Consider the following 11,251-nt stretch of genomic DNA (forward strand, 5'->3'; position numbering starts at 1 on the left):
CAAAGTTGCATACATGCTGCTGAGTGTAATTTGAGTTTAAAATCCTAGCACTTGGCACTCAAGGAGACCAGGTGAGGGAGCTGGAATCACAAGATAAAGACCAGCCTTGCAAACAGGTTGCAGAGTGAGACCCTCTGCAACAAAATGAAAATAAATAAATAAATAAAAGTGTTTCCTTGCAAGAATTCCTTGATGGGAAAGCTCTTTTGCTGTTAGAGGAAACAGAGAACAAGTCCCTAAGTTGGGGGTGGGGAGTTTAGGGAATCAGAAGACATGCATATGCATGATCCCAATAAAACAATGACACTGCCTGCATTTGAAAGGCTTTATACCTAGCACCAGCCAAGTGGGTGGGGTGAGTCCTGGTAAGTTTTGGGATGCAAGAGGAAACAAGATGGGGAGGGGGAGAACTTCTGAGATTCTGGGTTTGATGTGTAAACAGTGTTGCTTTGTGAGGGTGGGGTCAGCCTTCTGGGCCAGGTCTTTCCACTTCCTTCACTCATCAGTGGAGTTGAGGCTGAGGCTGGGCACTTTGTAATAAAAGCTTCATTCTTTCATTTTCCCTTGGAATCCAGCACCAAGGGCCTGAAGGACAGCAGCTTGGAGCATCAGGCCACAGTACCTATAGTTTGGACACTTTGCAGTCTCTCCCAGAGCAATCTTTTGGTCAGATGGGGGTGAGGTGTAGGTAGGAGGGTTGGAGGCTGGCTCATTGCCATTCTGTAAGCACGTACATAAAGCAAGCATCCATTTCAGACAACCAGGAATTTTGAGTGAGGGTTCAGGGTACAGAGCCTTAAGACCAGCAGTCCTGCTAGGGGACTAGCAGGGAGCTATGTCCACTATAATAACTTGGGGATTGATAGCTAAAATGAGCTCAGCCTGCCAAAGTCTGGATTAGACCAAATAAATGTGCACTATTCTTTATGTCCATTATATATGCATGTGTTAAATGTGCATATCTTTAAAACAAAACTGGTCTGTTGAGATGGATCAGAGTAAATGCACCTACTGCTAAGCCTGTTGACCAGAGTTTGTTTCCTAGTACCCACATATTAGAAGTTGTCTTAAAAAACAAAGTTGTCCTCTGATATCCACATGTACACAGTGGTACACACAAGTCACACACATACACACACACACACACACACACACACACACACACACACACACAGAGTAAATAAAATGTTAAACCCTCTATGACTAGCAAAGGTTTTGCATAAAATAAAATTTACTGATATGTGTGTGTAATACATGCATATTACATATATATGTCTATTACATATATAGTGATGTCCTACTATATATTTGAAAATTTGAACACTTTTTTGTTCTAAGACACCCTTTTGAGACTGTGCTCCAGGGATAGGGTGAGTTACCCAGTAATTGGAGTCCTGTCACCCATCTCCCACTCCCCTCTCTCCTTCCACATAAGCTCTTTTGCTTGGTCCCATAGCTCTATAGGGCTGTGGCATGATTGAGGGCTAGTTTTATTCCTTCCACAGGAAAACAATAGTACTCCACAAGAAAACTGCAACATCCTTGTACCTCCCTATTCCCACCTCCTCCAGTGTGTCCCCCAACCATGTATTCCCAATGTTTGCTAATTAAAATTACTGAGTGGTTCCAAGATGCAGCAAAGACGAAATTTTCAGCCAAATCTTCTTGTACTTCCAGGCCAACACTTGCCCACCTTGACCCTCCACCCTTCTCTCCCTAACTAACAGAAGGAAGAAGTCACATTCTAGAGCCACAAAACTACTTTTATTTAATTGATACCACAAATACAGAATAGGATTAAGGCAGTATGATACATTTCGGGTTTTCTTTACAAGCTTTTGTACAGTAAACTTTGATTAAAGTCTCAATTTGAATCAGCAATTGAAATTTCATTTAAATGTCAGTTTGTTCTTGAGTTGTAAAGGAAAAATCACTTTCTGGGCTGACATGAGACTAACTGCTTCACATCATGTCACTGAACCAAGCATGATTGGACTTACTGGTCCTAGCATCTCTTCCTCCTTATCTCCTATCCCCAAGCCAGAAGGGTCACAAAAACAAGGCTTTTTAAAAAAAATTCCATTTCCTTCTAGCCATCAGATGTTACTTCAAATTCCCTTTGATTGAAAAGAAAAATGTAAAAATTGATAGTGTAAAAGAGTGACTATGAATTATAATATTACAAACATAACTATAATTGACACTCAGGGTTATCAACCACAAGAAATTACTTGCACATGGATCTATTTCTGTGGAAATAAAAGAATGTTCTGGACAGTGCTTGAAAAAGTCAAACCAATATAACCAAAAATATATATAACCAAAAATAGGGTAAAAATATCTCATCATTTGCAAACAAATATACAAAAAAAGAGCACCAATGTTTAAATTTACACAAAATAAAATCAACATAGTATGACATATCACTCTTTTTGGCACTTGATCTGAAAGGAATTAAAGTGTACTTTAATAAGAACTTATCTAATTCTATTTTTCAGATAGGGTTCATATTTTGTCATGGAAATCTTGAAAAGCTAATTTCAAGTGTTTGTACTTCATCAGAAGTCCTTTTCTGACTGCATTAAAGATACAACACAGTTTACACACTTACAACAATAAGCTGTGTGGTCACTGTCACTTTACAGAGCTGACCACCAAGACAACCTTGACCAGTGCGCATGCACTCCTCCCCCATTTCTGGGAATGGGAGAAGAAAGCAGGAGGCAGGAAATCGGGAATGGGGGCTGGGAAGCTGAAAGAGTTGGTGGGGAATATCAAAGCAACAGACATTTCAGAGATCACTGAGGGTTGAAATTCAACCTTAGAAGAACAGGAGATTTAGGATCTCAGAACCGTAGACATCACAATTGGAAATTTGATCTCTAAGAAAGCAAGAATACACACACACTTTCAAGAGCACAGGGTGCCAAAGAAGAGTATGCCTGAAAGGTAGATGGAACTTCCACTGTGTCTGGGGGTCTGGGTCTCCGTGTGTCAGTGTGTACATACAAGGGAGGTATCTCACACTAGACTGCATAAGCAGGACAAACTCAAAAGAACACTTTTCACACAGCCATCTCATCAGAACAATCGGAATCATCAGAATCGTCATCAATAAGTACCACCTTGCGGTAATCATCAGCGGCAATGGGGATTAGAGTGCGGTCAGGAGGGGTGGCAGAGGTGACAGCAGGCTCACAGGATACAGTGGGGAGTTTGAAGGCAGTAATGTCAGGTCTGAGGTGGCCAATGGTGGTCATTTCAAGGCAATGGGAGGTTGAGATCTCAGGGAGGTCAACAGCAGTGAGCACAGAACGGCTGGTGGAGGCAGGCTCAAGATAGTCAACAGTGGTAGCTGCAGGGTGGCTGGTAGCAGGTTTAACGTAGCCAGATGAGGATGTAGGGTGGCTGGTGGAAGAACCAGCAGAGATACGGTGACTGGTGACAAGTTTGGAAGCAGCCCTGAAATGGACAGAGTCTCCCTTGAAATAGACAGAGTCTCTCTTGAAATGGACAGAAGTGGGATTGAAATGAACAGAGGTAGGCTTGAAATGGACAGAGGAGGCTGGCTTAGGGTAGACAGAGGCAGACTTGGGGTGGCCAGAAACGGACTTGTGATGGATAGAGGCAGGTTTGCGATAGATAGGAGTAGACCTGGTTTGGGGGTTGGGGTGGGTAGAGGCATGATCAGAGTGGGATGCTGCTGTACTACCCGGCAGTAGAGCATTCTGGATGCTCCACGGGGTTCCCTCCACAGGCAGACAGGCACGAGCACGCTCTTGTTCTCGGGCTTGATCACGGGCACGCACACGGGCATGAGTGAGAGCTCGAGTCTCCCGAGTCTCCCGAAAATCAGAGATGAGGTGGGAGATGAACAGGATAGGGTGCTGCATAGCATGGAACATGGTCCAGTATTCTCGTCGGAAACTCTCATTGAGGATACCATAGACGACAGCATTGAGGCAGCTGTTGAAGTAGGCTATGCAGTGTGCTGCAAGATAAAGCCAGTTGGGGATCTTGTCTACCATCTCTTTTGGAGCAACAGCCACGAACACAGTGAGCACATTGATAGGGCACCAGCACACTGCAAAAAGGAGGAAGATCACAAACATGGTTAGAAAATTTCGAACCTCAGCAAACTGGTTATCAGGATTCTGCCCAGCTGGGTCACGGGCAGCCAGCACTTTCATCCAGATTTTGGTGTAGCAATAACCGACTATGATGAGAGGGAGGACGAAGTGGATGCAGACAATGGTCACAGGGAAGGCGGGGTTGTTCACATATTTGAAGATACAGGTGTAGGTGCGAGGGTCATACTCAACGTCGCCAATGTACATGTTAGGCAGAACAGCCAGGACAGTCATGACCCAGGTAATGACCAGGTAGATCCAAGTATTGCGTAGGCTGAAGATTCGCTTGTATTGGAGGCTGTGGCAGATATAGCAGAAACGATTGATGGCAATGGCCGTAATGTTGAAGATGGAACCGACTACACTCAGTCCTGTGATCAACCCGATGATCTGGCACTGGAGCGGACTCAGATCCCAGCCCCCAACTGACATGCAATACAGCATCAGAGGATAGGGGTAGATGGCCACCAGCATGTCTGCCACAGAGAGGCTGACCACAAAGATGTTGCCTGGAAAACATCAGGGGAAGGAAAAGAAGGCGAGAGACAGGAATCAATGGTTAATATTTGGAAAGCCACCTCCCAAAAAAACGGATGAAAAAGTCAACTGGGTAGGTGACAATTTAGAATTCTAGAATTCTTTTGAAGAGTCACAGTTTTCTTTCTTTCCTATTTACAAGCAAGCCCAAGGTAGCTCTGATGCACAACAAGTTTGGAACACGAATGCTTGGCCAACGTTTTGCTTGTTTGCTTGGTGTGTTTTGTTGGTTGGTTGGTTGGTTGGTTTGCTCTGAGAAAGAAGTAAGCAAGCACAAGGGGAGGGGGCAGAGTCCTGCTGACGCCATTTTAGAGAAATACAACTGCGCCACATTTTCCACACGGGAATAAGTGGGGGAGGGAGAGTGAGAGAAAGGAGAGCCAGATGTCCAGAAACACAATCAACCTAAAATTAACAATGATAATAATAATGCACTAATCCTCTTCCTTATGAAGGAAAATCTACTAACCAGACACCATCCTGAGATAAAACAGTAATATCCATCAGCCTAGTGAAATACTTAGCACTCCTCAGGTACTTTCAGAGTAAAACCTAAGAAGAGGGGGGAAGTCCTGTAATATCAAGTCTGAGGTCAAAGAAAGTGACCAGGGGAAAGGAGAAATCCCTTCAACTGTGCATTCCACCTCTGGCCATGCACAAAACATCTTGCACAGGTTCCAAAAACAGCTGTGAGTAAAACCTGCCTCCTGCCCTGCCCCATTCAAAGGACAGTAGCAACCTTTTTTTTCTTTTTCTTTTTGTAACACCCTTCACAAAAAACAGACTAAAGAGGCCAAGTTCAGGCACGGGGTCCTCTTTCTTTGCAAACACCTAGTTCCTAATTAGCTTTGGTTTGGCAAAACACTGCACTTTGTCCTGGAATGGGAGAAAATGAGGGCTTTTTAAAAGGGTACCAAGACTTGCCCTCCGTGCTTTTTGCCAAAAGAGATTCTTTCTAGAGTTTCCCCTCAAAGTAATGAACTTCCTAAAGAAAAATAGGAAAAATAAACCCACAAAATAAAAAGCCTTAAAAAATAAACCCACAACACACACACACTTTTATTTGCAATTCAGAAGAAAAAAGAAAAAAGAGGAAACGAGAGAAAAAAAACAAAAGAGTGAGTTTCCAAGGTAATTTCCCATGCTCCATGGATCTGTTCTTAGGTACCATATGAAGAGTGAAAGGTAAAACCTAAGGCTCTGCCTCAGGGTTATAGGTTACAAAGAAATCAGAAGCACTCACTGGAGTTTGAAAGAAAAATTCTAACGATTCCAGTCTGTTACTAAATTTTGAAACTTGTCCCCACCAAGCAATTCGCTAAGACACGGCCAGGCTCATTCCCCAGCTTCAGTCCACTGGGGTCTACATGGTTTTCAACCTTCCCGAATCAGTAGTCCCTCCCAAGACACTGAGATCTTGGGGAAAAAGACCCAGGGTACCACCATTATCCTACCCTCTCCCAGGAGTTGGGGACTATTTCACCCTGCCTCCCCATCCTTCTCTGCCCATCCTGAAAACCAGACTCCTAGTTTTCCACTCTTCTACACCCACTCCCCTTCCCCTATTCCCCCACACCCTCACCCACACAAGGGTCTCAGTGCCTAGCACCTTCCAGCTCTCCCTGTCTCCGATCCCTACCCTCCACCCCGGGCTGGAGGCTTGGGGAGTGCAGCTCGCGGTTTCCAAATCCCAGTGCTGCGCAATCAGAGCCCCTTACTGCTCCTGGAGCTCTCACGCAGTCCTCCCGCCATTCCTACCTGGCTCTGCCTCCTCATTCTACCCTCTCGCCGCTGTGCCCAGCTCTTGCTCCCCTCTGTAGCCCCTCTTTGTGACTCCCCCGTACAGACCTCCTGATGTCCGCTGCCACCGCTTTCTCTGCCACTGCCTACAGCGTCCAGCCCGCCGCTAGCCAGTTCCAGCCTTTTGTCCTGGGACAGGCGGATGGAGCTCGGCTCCAGTGGGCTCAGTGTTCCCTGCTAGATACTCAGGCGTGGGGCTTGCGCTCCGCCGCCGCGGCCGCCGCCGCCGCCGCCGCCGCCGCCGGGGAGCGATCCCGGAGCTCTGGCGCTGCCGCGAGCGGAGTCTCCGCTGCCGCCGTTGGGGGGTGGCCGCAGCGTTGCTCGCCCGGGTGCATCGCGGCAGCCTCTGCAGCCGCCACGAACTTAACTTCCCAAAGAGGTTCGGAACCACGCGGCTCTCTCTGAAACAGTCCCGCGGCCAGCGCCTCTGTGTGAGGGCCGCCCTCCGGAGTCCAGTTCAGCCGATTGTACCTGGGAGGCAACTAAACTCCCAGCTTGTGTACGGACTCCCTCCATGTCCGGTCTCCTACAGGACTGGAGTCAAGGGACTGCCGCGCACCCTACATACCTGGGCTTTGCATTTGGCTGCCCCATAGTAATTTTCTGGGCTCCCCCAGCACTGTGGAGCTCAAAGTTTAGGGGAACCTGGCAGAACGTCACCCTCACCGACCCCGAGGGTTGGGAGGAATTTAGGAGAGAGGATTGCACACTTGCTCTTCACTGGGTAGGGGAAAGAAAGGTGGCTTACCAGAATTTCGGAGCTTCTTGTTCTTGGTCACAGCCAAAATGACCATGGAGTTGCCTATCAGGTCTGCCACAACGGTGATGACCATTGTGCAGAACACGAAGGTGGTTAGTGCTGGTGGGTAGTCGGGCTTCGGCAATTTACAGCCAATGCAACCAAATGGGGTAGGAACAGCCTTGGTAGGTCCCATGTTGCTCCTAGGGACCGTGGCCATCCCTCCTAGGCAACCTCAGGATCCTCGGTGAGTCAGAACAGCGAATACCTGCTCAGTCTCCAGGAGCTCCGGGAGCTCCGGGAAAGCGTGGCGCACTCTGTGAAGCTCAGAGAGCAAATGACAGCTCCCCGCCCCTCTTTGGTGAGCTTTTAAAGCCTCAAGAGGTCGCTAGCCACACCCCTAGCCCCTCCCCATAACCAATCAGAGCTCTTTGACCACCCCCACCCCTTGTCACCACCTTGCTTTGGACAAATCCAAAGGACTGTGTCGTCTTGCTTCCGACTGCCTTGTTTGTGCTCCCGGTCCTCTCTAGCCAGCCTCCTCCCTCTGAATTGAATCCCGCGGGTATCTTGCTTCGTGACTAGCTCAGAATTGCTAAGCATCCATTTCAAGCCAAGTTCCTTTTCTCCCTCCAACAGAAATACCTGTAAAAGGGATGTAGCTTGCAGAGTGGGCTCATGAAATGCTTCTCAGGGGTCTAGAGGCTACCCTGAATAAGTCTGCATCCTCCACCATCGTTTAGGAGACAATCAGTGATACTTTAAGCCCCCCTCCCATATCTTGTCTCTACAAACTCCTTTACAGGTTCCCACTCCCCATGCACTCTAGCCTGTCCATAGTTTTCTATACCTGGTGAGGAATGCAGGACAAGTGCTCTTGGCTCACAGAGAAAGTCGGGGTCCTTACACTCTAGGGAATTCACCCCACTCCGGGTCGGGTCCTGCCAGGAGCTGGTCTGCGCCTTTAGCTGCTGCAGAATATAAGCTCCTAGTCCTTTTAGTACTTGAACTCTCGTTGGGGAAATGTACTCTGTGCTTTACTCTTGAAGCCAAGACTAAGTCAGCACCCCTCAATGGGAAGAGCAGACAGTGGCCTTTGGGACCCCAGCTTTAAGACTGTCAGGAACTGGACCTTTTATCCTCCCAGTTACCCACACCCTGGCGACGGAATTTAGCTTTGGGTAAACCTAAAAGGGTCAAGTCAGTCTCTTGGACAGAAGAGAGAGAAGCCACCCAGGGAGAACTGTCAGGTTTCTTTGCCCTTCTTAGCGCTTTGTGGTATCGGGTGGTATCTGACGACCGACCGGCAGCACTGTTAGCCCAAACCTGTTGCAGAGGAGCTCAGCCTGTCTCAAAGAAGCTGCAGCTTCACCCGCCCAAAGCACATTATTTGCTGAACCCTCCGTTTTTTCCATTCCTAGCCAGGGACTTTTATCGCTGCACTTTCATACTGCCGGTCTCCCTCAGGATCGGTCCAGGCTCCCACCGTGCCTTGAGACTATGAAGCGCAAACGAAGGGGACAGGAATGTGGAAGTTCAGACACTGGGGCGCGTTTCGGGCACTGGATGGCTCCAAAAAACATGGCCAAGAAAATGGATTTCAGCTGAATATTAAAAGTTATTGATCATGTTTCGTAGCCTTGAAAAAAAAAACTGAAATGACACCTGGAACTCGCTCTGCAGACCAGCCTTCTGACCTCCGCGGGGCTGATGGATTGTACTAGTCCTGATTGCAGCCTCCTGAACATCGCAAACCCCTACTCCGGGGTGGGTGGAGGTCACAGGGATCGGCTGGGGCAAGTTTCACAGCAGACTTTAACACATTTAAAAAAACATTCAGCGGAGACGTAAACACTGCTGGTAACTAAATTCTCACACTTTGTCTTGTTCAAAAATGCGCACCAGACTTCAACATATTTAAAAAAACATTCAACGGAGACATAAACACCGCTGGTAACTAAATTCTCACTTTGTTTAGTTCAAATGCGCAAAGAAAAGTATGCATCCCCTAGCTATAAGAAAAGTCCCCACGCCCACCCTCACCCACTGCTGGAAAAGGCGCGAATCACCCCCTCCTGCCAGGAGCTTTTTCACATTTCATTGTCTCTTTTCAGCTGCAGTCCTCGCCGGCGCGCTCTTGCACTGCCAGACTCAGCCAGGCTTTTCCATAAGGGAACTGCAGCCTAAGAGTCGGCTTGCTGTACTTGGTAACCTACTGTGCACCTGGACAAGAAGCTAACGACTCAAAGCCTGTCTGCTTCATAGACCATGTAGGATCAACGTTAGACTCAAGGTAACATATGATTCTGCGAGAATTCAGAGCCTTTCACTTGCGGGATCAGGAACGGTTTCGAATTCAATAAACGTAAAATAATGGAAGATAAATGGAAAGCAGCTCTCTGGGGTCTGCAGACACTACTCTTACCCTTCTGGGAGGTTGGAGCAGACTATGGGGTGGTTAAAATCCTGCGTATGGTTTATGGAGCTGAAGGAGCTGGCAGAGCCCCTGCATTTGAAGCTAGCCTTGAAAATGGGCTGGAATTCGGGGTGGAGAGGCAGAGTGAGCAAAAGCTCCGGCCCCTGGCCCCTGTTTGGACAATATATTTGACCATGACTTCCTGGGACTTTGATTTTTAACACCAAAAGACAAATATTTTAATAATAGCTGGAGAAAGAATTCTGTTTCTACTTGAATTAATTATTGTTTTCATGAACTAGTTTGATACAGACTCAGAACACCACGTCAATATTAAGAAAAAGAAATGGATATTAAAGCTGTCATGTGAGCACATGAGGGAGAGGATGGAGCTTGTTTGCAGGAGTAAGTGGGACAGATCTAATGTTCAATAAATATGATGGGTTCAGAACATTAAATTGTGACTCCTTTGTGGGTACAGTACAGAGTGTATGGTTTTAGGATCTAAAGGCACATTTAAATGTGGGCAAAGCCTGTTTAGAAGTCGTTATACTTTGGGGTAGACCAAAACACTGAGACCTGAAAACTATTAACATATAGAATTCCAAAGGAAAGAAGCCTCCAAGGTTCACTGTAATAAATGCCCTGATGGTGGTTAGTTAACTTGTTTGCTTGCTTGTATTAGGACTAGTGAACCCAGAACTTCTAGCATGCTGGGCAAGCTATTGCCCTTGAGCTATATTTCCAGCCCATGAATGCAGTTGTTTTTTGTTTGTTTGTTTTTACATAAGCATTTTATAATTTTATAGTGCCCATTGACGATGTATTTTCTCCCAACAACACTATTAAACAGATGGTGAAAATAATATTTAGAGGGATGAAAGGACTTGCCCAAAGCTGGTAGAGAAGCCTAGGCTAAGATTTAGGCTCTGTCCATGCTCAGTCCAGAGGCTTACTCCCAAGTGAAGAAGTGTTCAAGTGCCCAAGGATTTGATAAAGGAAATGCTGTATTCTTGCCTTTATTATTTTACTTTTTGTTTACAGAAATAGAATTCATATACTATAATACTCATATTCACACACACTGTTTTTCCTTTCTTTCTTTTTCTTTTCTTTTTTTTTTTTTTTTTTGAGGTAAGGTTCTACTACATAGCCCAGTCTAACCTCAAACTCACTATCCTCCTGCCTGAGACCCTTGAGTGCTAGGATTACAAGCATATACTCATAATTGGATTTCTCAGTTCACCCCCATCTCTCTCTCACACATATTTTCAAAGCTGTATAAGCATTATCACTACAAGATTTCATGCCTCACCCCCTTCATCTCATTCTCCACCTCCTAGAAATCACCAACATTCCTGTCTTTATGGATGTCCATCTAAGCATTTCACAAACACAGAATCACACAATATTTGTCTTTTCTGTCTGGCTTCTTTTCCTAACACAATGCTTTGTGATCCATCAATGAAGAAGCATGAATCAAGACTCCACTCTTTTTTATTTTTAATTTTAATTTTTTTGTTGCTGACCTACACTCCAATGATGGACACTTAACTTCTTTCCACTTTTCTACCACCACATCAAGAATTTCTAGGAAACTCTAGATTCTCTTTAGCCCAGTGTTTCACA

General features: G+C 46.1%; 1 protein-coding gene across 1 annotated transcript; it reads right to left on the reverse strand.

The window, feature by feature from the left end:
* Window positions 1-2,506: 2,506 nt before the first annotated feature.
* Window positions 2,507-7,426, reverse strand: Gpr50 (G protein-coupled receptor 50). Its single transcript, XM_055608769.1, has 2 exons — window positions 7,216-7,426; window positions 2,507-4,639 (listed from the first exon to the last, which is right to left on the reverse strand). Exons 1-2 carry the CDS (start codon window positions 7,424-7,426, stop codon window positions 3,066-3,068), a joined length of 1,785 nt encoding a protein of 594 aa, XP_055464744.1. The 3' UTR covers window positions 2,507-3,065.
* Window positions 7,427-11,251: the final 3,825 nt, after the last annotated feature.

This window comes from Psammomys obesus, unplaced genomic scaffold, assembly GCF_907164565.1.
Source record: "Psammomys obesus unplaced genomic scaffold, mPsaObe1.curated_primary_1811, whole genome shotgun sequence".
Taxonomy (NCBI): domain Eukaryota; kingdom Metazoa; phylum Chordata; class Mammalia; order Rodentia; family Muridae; genus Psammomys; species Psammomys obesus.

Excerpts from the sequence above, each read along its gene's own strand:
- Gpr50 (XM_055608769.1), bottom strand. The coding sequence starts at position 7,426 with ATGGCCACGGTCCCTAGGAGCAACATGGGACCTACCAAGGCTGTTCCT. Across the intron at positions 4,640-7,215 it reads CAAGAAGCTCCGAAATTCTG|GCAACATCTTTGTGGTCAGC; the intron begins GTAAGCCACCTT and ends GATGTTTTCCAG.